The sequence below is a fragment of the Ctenocephalides felis genome, unplaced genomic scaffold (genome assembly GCF_003426905.1).
Source record: "Ctenocephalides felis isolate EL2017-DRISC unplaced genomic scaffold, ASM342690v1 CF-g0.4_SCAFFOLD_01886, whole genome shotgun sequence".
In the NCBI taxonomy this organism is placed as follows: domain Eukaryota; kingdom Metazoa; phylum Arthropoda; class Insecta; order Siphonaptera; family Pulicidae; genus Ctenocephalides; species Ctenocephalides felis.
This window is the reverse complement of record NW_020538040.1, coordinates 137,155,187-137,179,160: the sequence shown is the minus strand read 5'-3', so window position 1 is coordinate 137,179,160 and position 23,974 is coordinate 137,155,187. Positions and strand designations below refer to the sequence as shown.

Below are 23,974 nucleotides of genomic sequence, written 5' to 3'. Positions count from 1 at the left end.
TATAAATATTTTATAACATAAACCTACCACATTGAAACTTTAAAAATATTTCTAGTACACGTTGTTTATGAAAATGACTTAAATTCTGTTTATATAAATGCACAAAGCATTTCAGTTTGAATAATCTTACATTATTATTTATTATATATAATTATTATATCATATTATTAAAAAAATAGTGCTTTGGAAAAAAGGGAATGACAACAATTTATCGATGGCTTATTTCTGACGGTAATAAATATTCATGACAAATGAGTTATTTCATGATAAAACAGATTTAGACTAACAATCATGTCAATGATTTACAATATTTAAATATTTATGACAAATATTTAGATATATCACTTTTTCGAAATATTTTTTTTTTGTTAAACGATTTGTTTCTAACATATTTAGAACCTTTGTTGAATAATTAATGGTATATAACATTAATAAAATTTAGATAGTTTGTGAGCAATTTGTCGTACCATAACCATTTTCTTTTGCTTTAAAGAAGTTACCTACATATTGTCATCATTGATCAGAAAAGCATCTTAGTTTATGATAAAATTAGAGTCAAATTTAAATTTAAGAATAAATCGAAATTAAATTAAAATTAAATATTACAATCTAACGTTTAATATACGAAACGTACACTGGTTTTAAAATGTATACCAAACTTATTTCCAAATCAATTGATTTTTATCTGTTTGTAAAATTTTAAAAATTTTAAAATTTGTTTTAGTTCTTTCTAAAGGTGTGATGCCAAATTGCCAAATTTGCTTACAATTACATTTGTCTTCTAGTAATATAAATAGACCGATAATTTATCAGAGGTATGGTTTCTTCAGCAAAGTATCTTATTATGATTCTTAGAATTCAAAAATCATATGTGCCTAATTAGTTTTTGATATTTGAATGTTTTAGAAATTAGTATTAGTATGAGTATATAAATCTTTTTTGAAATTTTCTAAATATTGATTTGTCTCATGCATTTAGAATTTTTGCTATTATATTAATTTTATATAACATTTATTTAGAATTTGGTATCCGCAATGTGTATTTAATAAGTTCGTAATATTCTTTCATGTCTGCAGACATTTACTTATGTGGGTCTTATAATCCGTTAATTTGATTATTATTTGAATAATTATATAAAAAATAATGGTTTGTTATTATTATCATTTAGATCGTAGATAAACTCTTCCGTGTAATTGATCAGAATGCAACAGGATCTGTGTCAACTGAACAAATTATGGAATTTTTAGCCAATCTCACTAATTGCAGGTAATTAATAAATTAACAAAAGCATAATGATTTTAAAATTTCTAAAATTTATATATAAATATTTTTTACACATCTTTGCACACATTTTTTTATAATTAGAATAATTAATTAATTAATTATAATTAATTTATTGTTAATTAATTTATTATTAAAATTTTAAAATTTTTATCGTTAGAGTATAATCTACCAACAGTATTATTATAACTTATTACATAGCATTTTGCATGTTTATTGAATTTTATAACATTTTAGCATACATTATTTTATATAATATTTTACCCGTATCTTTTTAATACAGCATTGCCCAAGGACTATTTTTAATTGGAAATATATATTTAATCTATATTTTCAAGTAAAAATTGACATTACTACTGCTAGATATCATATTTAACGCGGATTTATATATACTTAATTGTAAAATTTATATTTCTATTATATTTTAGTCCGAGAGCTGGTTTCGACAAAGGAAGTTTAGAATGGTTAGAGCAATTATTTCGGCAAACTGTTGGAAATGGAAAAGAAATCCGCCGTGAAGATTTTAAGAAGATAGTCATATCTAAAAATGTAACAAAAACTATTTATAAAATTTTTGTTAATAATTTACATTAAATTACGATATTTTAGCCTTTCTTCACGGAACGTGTGTTTCAAATATTTGACAGAGATAATTCTGGATCCATATCCATGCAAGAGTTTTTGGATGCGATGCAAAGATTTGCTGGACAATCTTCAGATGATAAAATTAGATTTTTATTTAAAGTATATGATTTAGATGGTAAGTTATTCTGAATCGAATGAGACCAAAGTACGTGTGTGTGTGTTTGTGTGAACAGATTTTTTGCCGTAAATCGACGTTTTCTCAAAAACGGCTGGACCGATTTCAAAAATTTGAAAGCCATTTGATGTATCTCGAGGAGAATTATTGTTTGCGCGACGATCTGCCAAGCAGTTTCTTTGTAATTAGGAAAAATCGTTAAACTTTTTGTTCACATTTCAGCTCATACTACCGAATCGATTTAAAAAAATCAAAAACTGTTCGAAAGATATTAGTTGGGAATGATACTGATTAGTTTTAGGTAAAAATCCACCGAGCCGTTTTCTTGTTATTAACTGTTGAAAAAAAAATTGAGCCCATTTTGATGGAACCATGGTCTTATAGAACATACTGAAATATTACGGCCTTACGACAAGTGGTTTAATTTTAAAAATTTTTCAAAGTTTGAGAAAATGAGTAGTTTTTTTTAACGTTTGTTAAAATTCAAATTAGACGATTTACTTGGTATAACGATAGAGTACTTCGTCTTAATGTACATACTAAACTATTAAAGTCCTACGGAAACTAGTTCAATTATAAAAATTATTGATTTGTTAATATTTGCTTTTAGAAAACACTCCAAGTTAACGTGTTCGTTCGTTTTCAATTATGTGTTATAAATCCACTCGAAATACTCTTAATCATTCATAAATTAAATTATTTTTTATTGATTAAGTCAATTATTTACACATATCGGGAAGTTCATGTAACTTGCCCCAAGGCAAAATACCAATACCAACTAGTTTATTATGTTTCTCGCAAAATCCTTTTATCAATTAATAAATTTCATCTCCTTAATAATAATTTTAATATTTTAAATAATATTTTAGGTGATGGTTTGATCCAGCAATGCGAACTGCAACATGTAATGCGTGCTTGTATGGAAGAAAATGGAATGCAGTTCAGTGAAGACCAAATTTACGATTTGACCATGGCAATGTTTGAAGACGCAGATCCACATAATCGTGGAGCTATCACATATGAAGCTCTTAAAAATCAATTAGAGAAGCATGGAGGGTTACTAGAAAACTTATCAATAAGGTACATAAAATAGTTATTTATCAATTTGAAAATAGCTTACATAATCATTCACCCGGTTTTCTTTATTTCCAGCATCGACCGATGGCTGGTTCCTCCAAAACCAAAAGCGCCACCAGCATCTATGATTGGAAAACTTTTGGCTCTGAAACCATATCAGCTCTCTAGACCTTATATAAGAAATAACTATGTATTTTTAATTTATTTAGCGATATTTGTTAGTATTAACTTTGGTCTTTTTGTATCACGATTGATTCAATATCAAGACAGCCATATATTTGTGAGGATTGCCAGAGGATGCGGTAAGAAATTTTGAAAATATTTACTTTTACAGAAGCATTTCCAGAACTCAGACTGTAAAACCATGATGTAAAATCGAAGTTGTCAGGTTATTTCGGTTTTCAAGCAAATCTTTAGACAAAATATACAAAGAATAATTAATGCGAGTATTAAGCTAAATTTTTATCATTTTATGATGAAATCATACGTTTCGTCCAAACGGTCACAACGTATTTAATTGAATTGAAAGTAATCTTGAAAATGCTTTTTCATCTTTTTTTTACTCACTCTGCTTTAATCTATTGGATATTCTATTCTAATTTCAGGTCAGTGTTTAAACTTCAATTGTATGATGATTTTAGTACTTATGCTCCGGCAAAGTATAACATTTCTTCGAACAAGAGGATTTGGAACATTTTTACCATTGGATCAACATATCTATTTGCATAAAATGACTGGAATGGTTGTGGCGTTTTTTAGTATAATTCACACACTTGCTCATCTTCTAAACTTTAGTAAGTTAATTCCATTTTAATATCTGCATATAGCGCTTGAACAAGGCATACCATCTTTCTACGAAATGGAAAACGTCGCCTTTCAAAGAATATTACATTTGTGAACCGTGATGACTGTTTCATTTTCTTGCTAGGTATGATGGTGATGGATGATCCAATTCTAAATAAAGGCAACTTTACGTTGACTGATTGGTTGCTCACTGCCAAACCAGGCCATTTTGGTTTGGTGCATGGATGTGCAAACCCAACAGGAATTGCACTCATTCTTATCCTGATCATAATGACACTTTGCTCACAAGCGTTTGTAAGACGTGGTGGATGCTTTGAGGTAATCCAGATATCTTTTTTCTTAAGTAACTGAGAAAAATCAAGTCATGGTTTTTGTTTTTTGATAACTTTGTGAAGTCTTCAACATTGACATGTTTGATAAACATTTAAAACATGTACCTTTACATGAAATTGACAATACTATATCGTATATATCAAACAAATTGTCAGATATATAAGAAATAAGCCATCTTTATATTAATTTAATTTTGGATTTTTATAGATATTTTATTGGACACACTTACTGTATATACCATTTTGGCTGCTTCTAATCTTTCACGGACCAAACTTTTGGAAGTGGTACATTATACCAGGTTTAATATTTATCATCGAGAGGATCATAAGGTACATTGGTTCATAAAATATACAAAAAAATTATGCTAGTGAAAACTAAAATGATATTTTGTGTGTTAAATTTCTATTAGATTTTCCTGGATGCGTGCAGAACGTGGAAAAACATACATCAGCTCTGGTTTATTGCTTCCTTCGCATGTAACGCATTTGGTCATCAAACGTCCTCATCATTTTGATTTTCATCCTGGTGACTACGTGTTTGCCAATGTTCCTGCTATCGCCAAATATGAATGGCATCCTTTCACCATAAGCAGCGCTCCCGAACAAGAAGGTAATGGAGTTACCAAATTTTAACTCCGTTTTTTTTTATAGTTATCAATTATATTACTCCCAACTTCAAAGTCTAAACTGTCTATACTCTCATAATATTTTCAATTATTGCAACACGTATATAATTTATTTTCTATATGGATAGATTACATCTGGTTACACGTCCGAGGAGTAGGGCAGTGGACAAACAGGCTGTATAATTATTTTGAAATCGAACAAGAACGTTTGCAGAATGGAGAAGTTCCAGCTGTAGTTGGTGGCTTTTCGGGAACGGATTCTCCAAATAACGATGTATTTTCTTTACAAATATCCGAGAAAAACAAAAACGTTGCAAATAATACCCAGGACAACAGAAATCCAATCAAAAAACTCACAGCGTATGTAATTTATACCTAATCTTCAAATTATATATTATTTTTTTCGAATTTTGTCAATAATAATCTTTGCAAACGCAGTAATAGTTAATCATTTTAATTGAAGTATTTTTTAATACATGCATACCTGGTGATAGCTTGTGGCTCTCAGTAAGTTTATTTGTATATATAATTAGCAGTTAAAATAATTTTCCAAGTAATATTCACCACTAATAAATTTACCACTTATGCAATATTAATCAAAACACCTCTTCAAATCTACCTTAACTGTTTTTTTGATAAATGATAAATTGCTACCGTTTTAGTTCCATCCATCATAGTTTGACGAGCACAAGTCCAATTAAAAATAATGGAGTCTTAAACAATTCTTCGGGATATATCAATGAATCTTTTGTCATGAACGAGCAAGGAAAGATGGCATCGCTATCTGATTGCGATTTGAACTCAAAAATGCCTTCAGGAAGCAAAGGTAAAATATTTAAAAATCCAATGTCAAATTGGAATATTCATATCGACTTGTTACTATTAACTATAATATTGTTGTGTTTTCCTTAGATGAGCCAGTAGCGCCATTAAGAAAAATGACTCCCGAAAGAAAGTTGCAAATGATGTTGTTCAACCACAAGGCGCCTTTGGAGAAATCATTATCCATGCCTGATATTCAAATAAAAGCCAAAAATAGGGAACGATTTCGTGTGTACGTATACGTTAAATTATTAATATAATTTAATAAATATACTTTGATATTTATATTAATATACCGTCACATTTTTTACAGAACTTTTAATGAGTATTTAAATCAAAAATTTATTTCAAACAATTATTGAAGTTGTCAAAAAATATAGTTTTGTAAAAAAAACTTGACTGGATTGCGCCATAATTTTGAAAAAAAGACTTGACTGTAGTGCATTGTATAATATATTTTTGCACATATTTATGTTTTAAAGGTTTCTGAACATTTTGACATACCTTAGAAATAATGGATGTATGTGTATGTAGTATGTATGTTCGAATACAAATTTTTTACAAATCAACCGATTTGAATGATTTCGAAAGCATTCGATTTCTATTGATGGGAAGACATGCTGATTTGTTTTTGCCAATACAAAGGCAGGTCGTCCAGTCGTTTCGAACATACGGGGCAAAACAGTGCAAAAAATGGTAATTCAGTTTTTGGGAGACCGGAGCGTTCGATTTGAATATTTCAAAAAACATTCAACTTGTATTGTCGGAATTAAGAGTTGATTAATTTTTGGAAAGGCAGGTCCAATGATTTTGGAGATCTAATGAAAAACGTTCGAAATACATTTTGTGGTCAAAAATGATCATGAGACATATGCACATCAAACTATTAGTTATTTTATAGACATTTTAATAATAAATACAAAATTTGTTTACATTTCTATGGGTTTTGTACCAAAATTTATAATGATTAACCGTTAGAAGGCGACGCCGCGCCTATGCGCTTCAATATTTTGTCTCTAAAACAGCTACGCCGCATGATCTCTTTAATAAAAAATCTAAATTTTTAGAAGAAAATTAAATTACAGTACCGAAAGTTCCAGAAATTTGCCTTAAAGCACGATACCATGCACCACTAGTTTATTTATTTACTAAAAAAAAACCTAATGACACAACAGCCCAGTTTCAAAACATCAGAAATTGAAATAAACTAGGTATACTTTTAGCAAAAATTGAATTACTGACCTTTTTTGATGATTGGTGAGATGTATAAATTGTCAAAGAGAAGGTTGACACTATTATTGGAGTCGAATTTGGGTGGACAGGCCAAAAGGTGGTTTAACTTTTTACCTGAAATGGTAGTGACAATATGTTAAAGTAAAATAAATTAACAACATAAAAAAACAAAATATATTTATTGTGAACGTTTCGGCAATAAATATGCGTCTTCATTCAGCAGTTCAAACTAAGAAAAACATAACAAAAAAGACACTTACGCATTCAATGACGTACCTATTTATATATAAATTAAGGTTTTGGACAACAGTGAGCACAAAACCATAGCAATCGACAAAAATATAAAATTATATAATAAGATTATGTTATATCCATAATTTTGCAATACAAAATATCAATTGTGTTGTGTGCTTCTTGGTATTAACTGTTGAATGGCACATGTCTAGTGTCGAAACGTATAGAATAAATATATTTTATTATACATTGTTATTTTCGACTTATCGGTTGCGAACATTTTAAATCTGTTCGTATAAATGTGCATCGTCAGAACAATAATGAAGAGGTTAACCTTTTCAATAACAACTAAATTCAAAGAACTATTTATTTTCAACTGATGTAAAACACGGCCGGTGTCCGTCATACGGCAGATGCAAATCATTCGAGTTCGCTGACTGAATATAAAATACTTGGGTGCAAATGCAACTGATTATACGTGAAAAAATTCACGGCAAACCACGTACAGACCGCCCAAATAAACGAATGAATTATTTTGTACAGGCTTATAGCCAGACTGCTCTAAAAGCATCGCAATTCTTCATCATTATCAAACTGAACAACGATTACCTAATTATTATATTTTCAATCTTTTGCATTACAATAATAAACTAGTTGGTATTGGTATTTTGCCTTGAGGCAAGTTACATGAACTTTCCGATATGTGTAAATAATCGACTTAATCAATAAAATATGAATTAATTTATAAGTGATTGAAAGTATTCCGAATGAATTCATTACACATAATTGAAAACGAACAAACTCGGAGTATTTTCTAAAAGCAAATTTTCAAAAATCAACAATTTTTGTAATTGAACCAGTTTCCGTAGGACTTTAATGGTTTAGTATGTTCATTAAGATCAAGTACTCTATCGTTATACCAAGTAAATCGTCTATTTTTAATTTTTACAAACATCAAGAAGACTATTCATTTGTCGTAAGACTGTAATATTTCAGTAGGTTCTATAAGATCATGATATACGATATACGTATATCGCCAAAAAAAGTTCCATAAAAATTGACTCAATTTTTTTTCAACAGTTAATTACAAGAAAACGGCTCGGTAGATTTTCACCTAAAACTAGTCCCAACAAATATCTTTCGAACAGTTTTTGATTTTTTAAAATCGGTTCGGTAGTATAAGCTTAAATATGGACGAAAAGTTTAACACTTTTTTCCAAATTACAAAGAAACGGCTTGGCAGATTACTGCACAAAACTGAGAAACGATAGTCCTCATCAAGATACATCAAACGGCTTTTAAATTTATGAAATCGGTTCAGGCGTTTTTGAGAAAACGTCGATGACAGGTCTAATTTTGACAAATGCCAGAAAAATGTTATTAATTTTTGCAAACTTTGAAGAATTTTAAAAATTAAACGACTTGCCGTAGAGCCGTAATATTTTAGTATGATCTACAAGACTATAGTATCTACAGTCAAAAATCATAAAAATCGTCGAAAAAATTTTTTTTAACACTTTATTACAAGAAAACGGCCCGCCGATCTTTACCAAAAACTAATCAGCACGATTCCCAACCAATATCTTTCGAACAGTTTTTGAATTTTCAAAATCGATTGAGAATTGCGGGCTAAAACGTGGACGAAAAGTTTTTCACTTTTCTGCGATTTACAAAGAAACGGTTTGGCTGATCGTCGCGCAAATTTGATTAACTCTAGTCCTCAACGAGATACATCGAATGGCTTTTAAATTTTTGAAATCGGTCTAGCCGTTTTTGAGAAAACATCGATTTACGGCAAAAAATCTGTTCACATACACACACACGCGCATATACATACTTTTTCCAAATTTGATCTCATTCGACTCAGAAGGACTTGAAACGTCGAGAAAACATAAAATTAGCGAATCGGATTTTTTGATGAAAATTTTTGATTTCTCTTTCGGAAAGTTAATATTTTACTTTATTCATTAAATTTCATAATATTCATATCAATGGGCTTTTAGTTCAATAAGCAAATAAGTAGCAAAAATTAGGTTCTCAGGCATAGTCAAAAGTATAAAAACAGACTGTTGAACAACAATTTCCGAGCAAAAAAGCTGCCAGATCAAATTCATATCGTAGAAATTAAAAAATTATAATGATCTATTTTAAATCTACTTATAAGTTTCGGAATGAAAACTTTACATTTTTGGCAGAAAGTGCGATTTGCTAATTTTATGTTTTATCGACGTTTCAGTCATTTTGAATCATGTGCGAACAAAACTGGGAACACTGTGTATTTGTTTTTTTTTTGTATAGCGAAGGAAATGCATTTATGCATCCCAGACTCGTCTTTTGTCTGAATATGTCGGACTCAAAACCGCCTGGGTATAATACCACCTAAAAGACGCTTTTCCTTTGCCCCTGGTCCCTATGGAAACCGCTGTCAGGCATTACTTCGTGGAGGAGAATCTAGAATGTTACAATTCTCGCACTGAAATTATACTTATCTTTCAAATAAGCAAAGTCCCATTTGCTCTTCCTCTTTCCGAAGATCTCAAGTCAATTAGCACTTCAGTAGCAAATATGTCTATGACGTTCCACGCAGCCTCAGTTGTCAGCATCACTTCTACAACAGTATCTGGAGTAATTACTCGGCTTTATATCTCTTCTACACCGTCTTGTAGTGCACTAATTCACGGGCACACAAAGAGCATGTGCTCAGCATCTTTGATTTCGCCACGCAATATGGGCAATCTGGCGAGCTATCGGACTTGAAGCGGTGTAGATAGGCTCGAAAACAGCGTTAACCAGATAGCATTTATGTAATGTAATAGTTAACTTCCTCATGCGTACGATTTAGCCACACATTGATATTTGGAATGAAATTATACGTCGATCTGTCCTTTACTGCGACATCCAACTGTTTATGTCATCGGTCAATGCTGTTTTGCCGTTCTTCTATGCTCAACTTTTCAGGACTCAGTTGTTGATGTCTTCGTTAATAAATTGTCCGTCTTTCTTCTGCAAGACTATGAAAAGCAAGACTATGAAAAGCTTGAAATAACGCACACTGCTTTCTCAGATATTGTGCGGAATGCGCAAACAACTCTTAAGGCACTCAGGCGATATGTAATACATTTTGTACAGCGCCTAATAGTACATTTTGAACAACGTTGTTTATCAGTCCAGTCGTAAGATTTAATTCAAAATAACGTTTTTTTTAATTTTTAATAAATTATTAATTTAAAATATTATGCTAAGTTTTAATTCAAACTCATAACTTATATTCATTCCAGGTTACGCGAGTACATGCGATCAGAATCTGAGCGCAGTTTCGATGAAGTTCAAATTCGACGAGCTCGTCTGCAGTCGCTAGGACTTGCCTATCTAAGTCCACAAAACAAATCCTTGGCCCAGAGTTTCCGATACATGAGACACAAACCTACAATTATTGCCTTCAAGACACCTAGTCTTGAAAACTGCGAGCAGAGAGACTCGGCTTCTTCCATCGGATCCATGAGTGAGTTTGTAATAATAATAACAATAAGTAATAACCAATTTTGACTTTTAGAAGGAACCCGATGATTGATCTTTTCTAATAGTGATGATATTGTTAAATTGTTGTTGTAATGCCCGAAAGGGCTATTTTTACTTAAAAATATATTGCTGAGCCATGTGAAAATGGATATGGCTGCTGCTTGATATTAGGTTGCACGCGGGATTTGAACTCGAATCCCAGTGGTTGCAAATCCAAAGCTCTACAAAACAACTTAACCCAAATAAGAGAAAAATGACGAACATAAAAAATTTAAATGTAATATTTACATTGTCAAACCAATACGAACGATTAAAATTTGCTATCAAAAGCATATTTTGAAGCTTTCAAAATTTAGTATTTCAAATTTAAAAAATCCATAAAATCCATAATCAAAAGTTACAAAATATCTTAAATATAACTTTGCTTTTGTTTGCTTTCAATTTTAATTTAGAACATCCATATTTCTGAAGAAAAAACATTTCAATATTCAAATGCAAACATACTTGAAATATCGATATTTTCACATTCATTATGAAAATTAAAGTAAAAACTGGATATTGCGAGATCAGATCAGAAAATGGAAAATGTCGAATATGACGTTTTCAAAAATTTACAATATAGAATATTTTCTTTGAATATTTTCATCAAATTTTGATTTTTGAAAATATAGTATTAAAACTTTTGAAATAAATGTCATTAAACCTGTACCGGTTATTTAAAGAAAAGTTTAATAGCTACATATTGGATATAAGAAATGAGTAAATCCATAACACGAAGTTTGGAAAGTTAAAACATTTAAAGTATCAAAAATAAAAATGAGCTAAAATTTTATGAATACATTTGGAACTTCTAAATGTAATTTTAGAGTTTTCTTTCGTTTTGAATATCAATAAATAATATAGAGTTAGTGGCTTCTATCCAACATTTGAGTGAGGTATGTACCTACAATAGTTATGACTATCACTTGTAGATATACATATACAATTTAAATTTTATTTGTTACTTAATATTATTTAGGCATTATTTGTTCAAAATTTTTAAATAAAATTGCTGAAATATAAATTAGAACTTTATAAAAATTGATTACCTTATTTGAAGTGGTGTCTGTCCGCATTGACCGTGCAGGAGAAGATAGCAATTCCGTCGTGGCGATTGGAGACCAACAAAAACCAACAGATATCAATTCTCCTTGTAGATCGCCAAGACCTGTTAATTATCCAGTTGGAAAACCATTGGAGGTAATATTTTAATGTGATAATATTCTGGCCCTTAAGAACTATCATTTTGTTACATTTTTAACCAAATTCAACCAAATCGTTAATGCGTTTTCCATAGCAGTATTGTGCCCGAATGATGGCCTAAAAATCATATATTTCTACTTTTTACATTCCAATATGGCTGGTTAATACCCTTCAACCTTCAATTCATGCTCAAAGGATATTATTATTATTTTATGTTATAAATCGAGACTATACAGATTTTGGTTAGTAGAATCACATCTCCTGGATCCAAAATTTGAAATTCGTAAACAGCTCGAAAGCATGTTGTTTTTGGAGAAAGTCCATGTTTATATAAGTGAGAATGATAATGAAGAAAACTGTAGACCTGTACCTGTACAGGAGCAGTTTAGTAACCATAAACTCAAACACATAGACTCACTCACTTTATGGGTAGCAAGTTTGATTAGAAAATTGTTTGGCTTAAATATGGAGAAGTACAAGAAATATAGAAGAATTTTAGTAACTAAAGACGGTTGTTATTTGAATGGCAAAAACTTCGAAATGTACATTCCTACTATTTAGCTCGCTTATGTAAATAGTTGAGTTCATACGTCTCAGTTTGTTTCTTCCAGTTCCATGTATATAAAATAAATTCACGAATAATATCTGCAAACTCTAACAAAATGAGCATATCAATTCATAGAGTTATTACACATTATTAAACAAAAATATATGATGACACCCTTAACTTATATATTACAGCCAATTATGGAAGATGCCATGTCTTGCGAGGACACAATTGATTTACATGAAAACGAGTTCCAAAATTTGCAATTGGGTGAAGGAACCGAGGTTCAAAATGCATGATTTGTTTGATGTTGACAATGTTGTATATGCATCTTTGTTGTAACACAGATTTATATTTATGCGTGTCTATTGTTTCTAAAACACCAATATCATTTTTGAGTAATTAAAATATTTTTCTTAGATTTACCTGGATGGGCCTTATGGCGCACCATCCAGTCACATCTTTCGGGCGCAGCATGCAGTTCTGATAGCAACTGGTATCGGTGTGACACCATTTGCCTCCATCCTGCAGTCCATCATGCATCGTTATTGGAAGGCTCGCCATTCTTGTCCAAAATGCAAATTTTCTTGGGCCAGTGAGATCCCGCCAACAGTCATGAATTTGAGAAAGGTATACCCTAACAAGTTATGAGGTACTGTAATTTAGCACAGGGAGATCCAACACAATTTTTGGTTTTGTATTATTCTGCAATGGTATGCACATTTGCATGAATATTGCAACGTTTAGCGGATCTTGCATAATTATAATCTTGCAATGTTTTGTATGTATAAGATGTATAGTAGACAAAACACTAGACAAACATCTTTACAATCCTGCATGGTTATCAGCATATCATAAATTCTACACAGTTGCAATACTGTAGAATATTGCATGGTTTCTTGTGGAATGGAATGCTGAAAAATTTCGCAAAATCCCCATACTGTCATGATTGTGGATCAGTCATTTTATTACAAATTTTGTTTAATTCTAAGGAATATCAATTTTCTGAAACTCCCTGACTATTATTATTTTGCAGGGTATCGCATTATCTCAAGGAACATGCATGCATAATTTTAGAATAGTTCAAATAGTATGCCTTACTTTAATTAGCAACTAATAGATAATAATTCGTAAAGGCTCCTCTTGATATACGTGAAGACATAAGCGTAGCACGCCTTAACTCATTGGTTCCCCCCGCTCTAACAAAAAAAAATGTTGCGCTCCCCTTAATTTTTTCAAAAAAATTATTTCAAAAATACTCAACGGATGTTATCAGATTACAAATTAATATACAAAATTATGTGAAAATATGCATAAAATATTATATAATTTTAAAATCTTTGGTTAATTTGCCAAAATAAGGAATAAAAAGTATTTGGAGAAGTCCCCCCTGAAAGAACGCCCCCACAGGTTGGAAACTGCGGTCTTAACTACAGTTTGTTTCGGAATCCTACGGATAAAATATGTATTCACTCATAATTATCTGTCAATTTTTACAAAAAAATTACATACAATTCAATTGTACGAATCAATATGCACATTTTAAATTTTTTGAGCAAACATATTTATTGAATGACTCATAGCTGATGATGACCACTCTAGAATCTAAAGTGATCAGCTATAAATCTAGATTTTCTGCATCTATGGAAAATTTGAAAGAATTTTCTTAATTTTTTCTAACGCACGTTGATGGCCCCCATATTTCGGAGGGGCCCGTAAAGGAAAGGAAAATTCCTGATAAGGAAAATTTGGCGGTAGCTGCGCCTCTGGTAGAGATTTAATATATTTCATTCTCAGGTTGACTTTTTCTGGATAAATCGAGACCAGCGTTCTTTCGAATGGTTCGTAAATTTATTATCACAACTTGAAATCGAGCAAGCTGAATTAGGTGGAGCTATGGAACGTTTCCTTGAAATGCACATGTACATCACCAGTGCTTTACAGAAAACTGATATGAAAGCAGTTGGTTTACAGCTAGCTCTTGATTTACTTCATGAAAAGGTAAATAATAATAATAATAAATAATTAAAATAAAGTATAATTAAATTTTTTCATCATTCTTATTGAGATGATATTTTTTGCACATATACTATTATTAATGTAGAAGTTTTTGGTTGTTTAATGATTATATCAATGAAATATTAAACAGTTTCCATAAAAGTGAGACATTCAACGTTGCTGTATCGTTATAGTTATCGTTAAACGTATATTTACTTAAAATATCATTTATTATTTTTAGGAAAAGCGCGACTTGATCACTGGTCTTAAAACAAGAACAATTGCAGGAAGACCAAATTGGGACAAAGTATTCAAACAATTACAAGACCAGAAAAAAGGAAAAATCACCATGTTCTACTGCGGTCCTCCTCAATTAGCAAAAACTCTACGAGTCAAATGTGACCAATATGGCTTCAATTTCCGCAAAGAAATATTTTAAAAAATCATAAATATTTTTATTTGTTTATATTAATTTATGGCGATCGCTTATTGAAATATTGTATATTGTATTTATACTAAAATAGGGTAAATAAACTGGTTCTTGTTTAAATTAGTACATGTTCATAAAAATCTGAGTAAAGTCATTAAAACGGCAGATCATATATTTATACCACTTAGACCAATCAAATATTTTTTTTTTGTCAATAATATTTAAATATCAAAAACAAGAAGTTATAGCTTCTCATTGCTTCTATTCAGTGTTTAAATAAGATAATCGAGTTCATTAATGGACGTGCAAGACATAAAAAAGCAACAAAATACTGTTTTTCAATTTTATGCGAGGTTTTTCTGAATTAATTCTGCTAACTTGTAAAAACATTAATTATAAATATATTTCTATATAAATCAATGTATTAGCTTACGTTCCAAATGTAAAATTATCGTGAAGTATCTAATCAAATGTGGAAGATCAAGTGGTGACAAAAATATTTTAAGTAAATCTAACGTATCAATAAAAGTTTGAACTTATAGTCTTTTTCATAATATTTTGAATAATAATATATTGAACCAGCCATGAGAAGTGATTCTAATTTTTCAGTTTGCAATATGATTCTAAATTTGGTTAATAATTTTTATACTTCATATAGCTGATCAGCAGTCCAGTAATAACATTACTATATCATAACATTATGGCAAAAACTTTCAAGTACAAAAAACTAATCATTTCAGAAATAAAATTTTCAACTTTAGTTTTCAACGCAAAGTGTCATATATATTTTAATCATCGCTTATAAATATTTACAGATTAAGATACATTTGTAATTAGATTTTTGCATTTTGTATTAAACAAATATAAATTATTATAATATATTTTATTATATAATACATTTTTTATTAGTATTAGTATTTGTTTTCCACCTCAAATAATTCGTTCGTTAATTTTAAATTGCACAAATTATTATTATGTTGAGTTAACTATGTGATGTATGTATGTCTATGTAACTAATGATATTAACTTAATAATTAGTAATTAATTAGCTTATGTGTAACTAATATTATTGTATAACAAAGTGCCTTAATAAGCACTCGATTCTTAAACTGCACGAAAAAATTAACTATTCGTAATTAAACTGCATTTAGTAGGCCTATAATGTTTTAGGATATTCGTTCAATTTTCTTTAAATCCGTCAAAAATACATCATTAAATTACGAAGAAACGGCTCGACCGATCTATACTAGTGGTGCATGGCATCGAATCTTATCAATACGAATAGAATGTTTTATGAATTATTCAAAACGGTTGACCCGTGTTCCCGAAATGGTTAAAATTTGTATCCGCACACACACAAATATACATACACACGTACACACATACATAAACACACATCAATTTTTTCTAAAGTATGCCAAAATGTTCAGAAACCTCTGAAACGTAAAGATATATAAAAAATTTCATTTTCGATTTTTTGCGATTACTATATTTTACACCATGGGAAGTTAATTAATCAGCATGATTTCCAACTGATATCATTAGAACAGTATTTCAATTTTCAAAGACAAAAAAATTTGCACTTATTTGATAATGATAAAAACGCAAAACTAATCAACGGAAATCGTTATCGAGATTCATCAAACGTTGAAAAGTTTTAAAACTTTTGAAGACACTTACTTACACATACTTATTCCTATTTTGGAATCAAAAGATTTATATATTGACTTGAAACCTCGAGAAAAATTTAAAATGGCAAATCCAACTTTCTGGCAAAGGCAAAAACTTTATAAAATGAAGTAAGATATAGTAATTATCAATATCAGTAAATATCAATAAAAAATAGGAAACTAATAAAAATATATATTAGTATATAAGATGAACCTTTAACTATTTAGAAAATAAGATGATTTTCTACTATTTAAACTGTACAAGTTTAATAACAATTGTTAGTTGATCTAAAAGTAATCAAATGGGGATTTTATTTTCTAAAATTATATCATACATTGCTTCTTGATTATTTTCACTTGAAGCAAACATTTTCAATACCGTATAAATTTAAAAGCGATCGAGACCTGTACAAACACTTGGCTCATTTTAAAAATTCGGAGAAGTACGGGCCAAAGTAAAGTTTTTTTTTGTTGGTAGTTTTTTTTGGTTTTAAGCTCTTGTATTTAGTTCATGATACTTGAATGTAATTTTGAGGTAAACGTTACTTAATTATTTAGAAACATGTATTGATATTTTTAACGATTATAAGAGATTTAACATCTTTTTTATATAACCTTTATAAAAGTTTACATGTGGGTGGGGTAAAAAGAACCAAATAAACCTTTACAATGCAATGGTTTAAATAATAAAAAATAGTAAAACAGTGAAATGAATTAAAAAAGCAATTTTATAAGGAACAATTTAATTTAGTAGTTATTCGACTTCTGCTGATGAATATTTCTTTCGAAATACAAAATAAAGTTTATATACAACAAAATATTTGTGAAAAATGTTCATATAAAATTTGTATTTCACATTATTTGAATAATGGAGCTACTATTTTGTAAAATCCCTTTAAATTAAAAAAAGACATAAGATTCGCTTGCCCCCTGATGGCTCTCCTTTTTTCACCCCGCCCTTGGGGCAAAATAAGACGGAAAATTTGGGAAAAATAGTATAAAAACATATTTTATTAATTAGAAATTGACTAGAATTATATATGTTATGTGTTGTCTTGTAGTTCATTTAGTTTAAAACTTTTAACAGTATAATTACGAAAAGTAAAGTTGGACCTTTGTGCCCGCACTACCCTAATTATATCCATTTTATCTGAATATGTAGTAAAAACTAAAAACAGCTTTAAAAACTCTAGAAAGTTCATAGAGTTTATACTGAGTATGAACTAATAAAACAAATATTAAAATGTCTTTATAAATATATGGATTTAAATGCATAAAAAATATTTGCATTAATTTATATTTTGCATTATTAATAAAATCTGTACTATTCGATTAACATTATTAGAAAATTGAAAAATGAAAAAGTTTGAGATTTTATCCAAAATTTAATACCAAACTATTCTAGATGGATAGAGTGGCTCGATTCACTTTTAAATTGATATTAAATTAAAATTCTCACTAAATAAACGGCTATGTCATGTATGTTAAACAACACTAATTAGCGTTTACATCTAGAGCGGATTTTGCCTACTTTATAATGACGTTTTGTCAATAACCGAAAATATATTCCAATTTCACTTTCACCGAGTGCAAGTCGTCGTTGCTATTTTTTCCACTTGATATTCACGAAAACAAACGTGCACACAAATAAAAGAATAATCGAAGACGACAATTCTTCAATTCTTTTAGCAGCGGAATGAATGAACTTGATTTTTTAGCTGGAATGCAGAATGTACTTCAAGGAAAACAAGTAAATCTGATCTGAAATGGTTCGGTTTATACTTCATATGAATATATGAAGTATATACGTATAAATTCTGTAGTCTTTTTACTCCAATTCACTATCTCTTTCGATATGTCTAGGATATTAGAGAGAGCGCCAGCGATCATAAAGCCAAAAATAAATTTGATGTAAGGTATGGCGGGGCACAAGGGTCCATGTATATCACAAAAATAACAAACAAACAACTATCTGACTATGTTTGGTTAAAGTTCCAGCTAACTCATCGTTGTAGAAATGTGTTTTTTTTTTAATTTTTAACCCGGTACTTTTTACCCCATAGTCGGATTATATTAGGACTGTCGAGGCAAACCCGTCTAATGTGTTATTTTAATTTTAAAAGGATTTTACAAAATAATAACTACATTATTTAACCGATGCAAAATATATATTTTATGGGTGTATTTTCTATAGAGATAACATTATATTTGACATTTATTAAGGTGGCCATATTTTTTGCATAAAATCCGGGACGGAGGGGGGGGCGTTTGTAAGCTAAAAACTTATATGCACATTTTTTCGGTTCAAATTTTCTAGTTGAAATATATTTTAAAAAATATTGGCAATCAAAACATTTTTAAAAATCCGGGTTATACATTTTTTTTACTTTACTTTCAACTAATCACGTGAGCCTTAAAGGAGACAGGAGGGTTGATAAAAAATTACGATATATCGCTCGGCGGAGGAGAGGATCTAGCAAGATATCTCGTGCATTTATTTTTTAAGTCAATTAAAAAAAATACAATATTTTTAAAAAAAAAATCAAAAAGTTTAAATATTTTCTCAAGGTAAATGCACGTAATCTATGGTGAGAAAGGGGGGGGTTACCTTTACATATCGCAGGGAAAAGCAGGGTCTAAAAATCCTTAGAAATCGCTCACGTGATTAATGGACGCCCCCTAACTTTATTGGTTTTTCAGATATCTATGGTCGACCTTTGCACTAGAGAGCCTTTAAACCTCGCTCTACCCTACTGAAAAATTTATTTAGACACAAACTTTTGATAATACTACGAAAATAAGTTACACTGTTATAATGTCCCAAATTGTCCTTGCAGAGCAGTATTTCACAGCCTTTTCAGCAAGGCCATGCTGAACTTTAATATTTCTTAAATGTTTTTGCTCCGATACTTAAGTTTTAATTTGACAGCGATATTTAGCATTACATTTAAAAAAAAACAAAGCGAAAGGGTGAGGTCGTGTCATGTCCATTTTTATATTGCTTCCCTAAATATAAAATGCCTTTCTGTGGGGGCATTCTAATATTATTTTTAAGAATACGTTATTTAATTGCTTTATAAGATGTATTTTATAGTTGAATTCAAAGTTTTTTTTATATACCATCTTGGGCTTAGGCTTACACGTGGGTAGGGTATAGAGGAGGATTAGTAATTCTTTTAACATCTTATTATATAGCTTGTTTTTAGAAGACAGACCAGTAGTTGTCCTATCCTAGTTGAGATATATTATAACTTAATAGTATTTTTGAGTTTATAATTCAATAATAAAGGCAATTTTCAGTTGAGATTATGTTAAAGGAATTATAACTACAAGTGTTAAGTTGATATCATGTAGCTTGAAATTAAGGTTGACCGAAATTGGGATTGAATCCGAGACTAGTTTTGTGCTAGCTCAGGGTCTTAATCGGTTGCGCCACGTCGGACTAAATTACTTCTGAAGCATATTTTTTTTAGTTTTTTTAAGAGCGTGTAAACATATATAAGATTTTGCTTGATATCAGGCTGACCAAACTTGGATCCATGGGTATTAAACTTAGAACCATGGGTTGCCAAACCAAAACCCTTGCGGGAGCTCATACCCACGTAAAAGTCCTAAGTATGATAAATTGACTTATTCTTTTGTCTTTCTTAGTCTTGGAAACTTTCTAGAAAATGTTAAAATATACTTTTTACAAAAAATTGGAAAAGTCGTGCAAGGCTACGAAAAATCAAGCTAAGTCGTTTGAATGTTTGATATTTTATAAAATTGTTTTACCACGCATTAAAAATTATTATATAAATTCATTTTCTTATTCGTGAATGGATGCATAGGCAAAGTTATTGACTCAGAACTCTTTTAACACAAACCTGCAACATCTCATAAAATAAACGTTTGATTTATTATTTTATTAGAAAACTTGATGGCCACCTTTTGGACTAATATCCAAATTGCTTATGACATTCTTAAACGTGTGTGTTTGAGAATTGACCGCATTAGTAAATATCAACTTTCTTATTGCAACACTAACAAATTTAAATTTATGAGAATACCATTATAGTAAAAATAAAATAAATCAGATTGATCTTGTTGACGGTTTCATTTTTTCCTTTCGTTTGCAAAATGCCAAAGATAAAAAATTTAGACGAGTTGACACCGATTACACTATTCTTTGACAAGATATAAGAATTTTGCACATAAATTGTCTTCCTTATTGATATTGTAATATCCATACATAATCGTTAAAGTTTGATATTAAATATAAACCAGGCGAAATTTATATGAATTTATCGGTAATCATAAAAAATAGTAATTCAATTTTTTTTTTTAAAAATATTTGTTGATGAGTATAAATAATTTACAAAATAGATATCTATGTTACAAAATGCACGTGCAAAAATAAACGTTTGAGTTTTATTATAATTTTGTGACAAATAAATATACCCAATGAATAATAGTATTTGAACTTAGAAGACGTTGGCTCCTTTTCTAATAAACCAAATTAAGAGTCGAATAAAAAGAGATTGTATGAAACAAAATTATTATGCATTTCGAAATTGGAAGCAGTAGAGTAAAGGTAATAAACGTGGGCTAGCAATCCTTAACCCCGGGTTCGTGTCCAACCTCGGCCAGCTCAGTATCAAGCAAAATGATACCAGATTTATATTTAAAATCGTAAATCTCAAATACGCACAGATATTAAATATGTATTTCATATAATCGCCACACATAGGAGAACAATTAAATGATGGGTTTGCTCCTGTAAAAGATTAGATTAAGTTTTCAACAAACAGTTCATGAGACTAATAGTTCTGATTGTTGTTGTAAAGAAAAATGCATATTGAAATTGTAATATATAATCGTTCAATCTGCAATTGAATTGTTTTTCGCAATGTTTCGAAAAATCATTCTGTACATAAGTAATTGTTTAAACTCACTTTTTTTTCGTTTTTGAACAGCAATCAGAACTTATGCCATTACCACTTGCGATTATAGGACTTATCCGTTTACAGTTATGCTATCTATAATTGATGGGTTTTATCTAATAATGATAGTATAATATTTAATTATATGCCGCAATATCACAAAAATTAAAAAAAAATAGTTAAAAAAATTTTGATTATGATTCTCCTACTACGTGTTTTACTGTGGTACTGGAAACCTTGAGTCTTTTCTGAGAACCACAAAAAAGGCAACTCGTCTTCTCACATAGGACTCGCCCGTGGATAAGTGTTTAGAGCTATCGGATTTGACTAGAGGTCCCAGGTTTAATACCCGCGTCAAGCAGCCTGATGTTAAGCAGTAGTAACATCGGTTTTTACTTGGAAATATAGATAGTAGTATCATGTTTCCGAGTAAAAATAGTTCTTACATCTTTATTAGCCGTAAATCCTATCCGACATTGCTGCATCCTTACCCAGCAGTAAAAAAAATCTTCAGCAATATAGAAATTATAATAAAAAAACTCAGCACATAGATATGGAATAACTTTTTTGGTTTCCATCTTTAAAACCGACGTAGAAGTTAAGTGAGGAGCCTGCTATAGAGGCTTAAAAAATCGATTTTTCTGCAAAAATGTCTTCCTCAAAAATATATTTCTAAAACTTCAGAAACAAATTCAAATTTTTTTCGGAGTTACAAAAGCAAGCGTCGAGCATGTATACGAGTGGAACGCAAACTCGACGGCCGATTTCTGGGTTTTTCATTTTTTCGATTTTACCTAATTGGCGAGAAAGATAAGAAAAAAACTGAACGTCCTATCAAAATTTAAAGTAGATAAATAAATTAAATTCTCTTCTAGTTAAAACTAAAAAACGTTAAGAATATTATAATTAACCCGCTTTTTAAACAATCTTAAGTGAAATTCTTTATAAAAAAGTTGCTTTTTTGTTTTTTGGGTTGCGAAAAATTGGTGAATTTCTCACTTTTTTCTGGATTTTTTAGGTTTTAGTTAGAATCTATACTATTGGAAATATAAATTTGTTTTTGTTTTTTTGTTTCGGATGGAGATTGTGACCTGCATCTTTCCCGCCAAACGACACATGCACGGTCGTGGCGCCTCGGCAAAATGCTTGTACCTGCCATATTATGGCATATATTGTAATGGAAAATTTTGAGCAAAATGTTGAAATATGTAACAATAAAACCTGAAAGTTTTGTTTCAATTAAAAATGTATGTGCTTTACTAAACATTTCTCAAAAATAGCAATTTTTTTAAGCCTCTAAAGCAGACTCCCTCCTTAAGTAAGGTAATCATATTTTTTTAAGTCAAAACTGGGACGGTAAATTTGGGAGGGGGTGATTTTTTAAATGAGTAATTTTTTTTAATCAGAATTACTGACTAAGAACTTTATTATTCGATTATATGTTATATTTTTTGGATCTATATGTTTCTGCAGCTTTCAAACAATAAAATTTTGTTCATTTTTATTCATAATTATTCAGAAATAATTATCATTTATTCCAGGCGGTCAAAAAGTTCATTTTCATAATTTTTAATTTAAATTTTTGTTAATTTTCGTAAAAGTGAAAATAAAGGTTCAAAACTATGAGTGCAAGAGGCTATTTTAACCCGCCTATTTCATAAAAGCGTGCTAGTTGTACATAACATTTCCAGAAATTTGATGGGTCAAGTAAGAGCTCAGATTTAATCTAGACCAATACTTTTCAAAAACCCGGGACAATTCGGAATAAAAGATCTAAATCCGGAACAAATATTTCTTTTAGAAAAACCCAGGACACAAGGTGGAAATCCGGGACTGTCCCGGCCAAACCAGGACGTATGGTCACCTTACCCTTAAGTCAAATCATCAAACAGCTAATAGAACGGATTCAAATAACACTAATAACAATAAAAAGGTTATTTACCTTTTCAACGTATTATACTGTATTATACTATATTGTATAAAATCACTCTAAATCATAAATCAATTTTATTCTATTTTTAAGGAAAAAAATTATTGTCAAATTTTGAATACGACAAAATCAATCTGACAAACAGATGAGAGTTCCGAAGAATGGACAAGATAATTACAATGATAAATTTCCATTCGGGTACGGAACCTTAAAAAAGAAAACAGCACAGTTATGTCGGACTCGGAATTATAATGGTAATGCACACGCATTGCGGAAACGCCGTTGTTTAGAAATATTAATTGCACGTTTTTACATGGAGTGCAGTTTCTCCAATGACGGCGAAAGGAATTTTACGTAAAACATACTTATAAACAGGATAATAAGTCTCATTAAAGTTATTTTTAGTCAACTAGGAAAAACAAGGTCTCATACTCAAGGTTTACAAGTTTGAGGGTTCTAGTAATTGATCAACTAACTCTATTGTTGTCCGTCTGTTCTTCTGAAATTTGAATACAAAACTAGGTGTGAGTGGCATTTTGCATTAAGG

At 30.1% G+C, this 23,974-nt stretch overlaps 1 protein-coding gene across 1 annotated transcript in view; it reads left to right on the top strand.

Annotated features, from left to right (window-relative positions):
- LOC113376757 (NADPH oxidase 5) overlaps window positions 1–14,995 on the top strand; it is a 75,901-nt gene extending 60,906 nt beyond the window's left edge. The window contains 17 exon segments of the mRNA XM_026616799.1: window positions 1,169–1,266; window positions 1,710–1,830; window positions 1,891–2,041; window positions 2,911–3,121; window positions 3,194–3,420; window positions 3,724–3,912; window positions 4,047–4,240; window positions 4,463–4,584; window positions 4,665–4,864; window positions 5,009–5,240; window positions 5,543–5,706; window positions 5,793–5,934; window positions 10,448–10,671; window positions 11,788–11,927; window positions 12,898–13,107; window positions 14,275–14,478; window positions 14,717–14,995. Of these exon segments, the coding sequence (XP_026472584.1) occupies window positions 1,169–1,266; window positions 1,710–1,830; window positions 1,891–2,041; window positions 2,911–3,121; window positions 3,194–3,420; window positions 3,724–3,912; window positions 4,047–4,240; window positions 4,463–4,584; window positions 4,665–4,864; window positions 5,009–5,240; window positions 5,543–5,706; window positions 5,793–5,934; window positions 10,448–10,671; window positions 11,788–11,927; window positions 12,898–13,107; window positions 14,275–14,478; window positions 14,717–14,914 (3,027 nt within the window). The 3' untranslated portion in view covers window positions 14,915–14,995.
- Window positions 14,996–23,974: the final 8,979 nt, after the last annotated feature.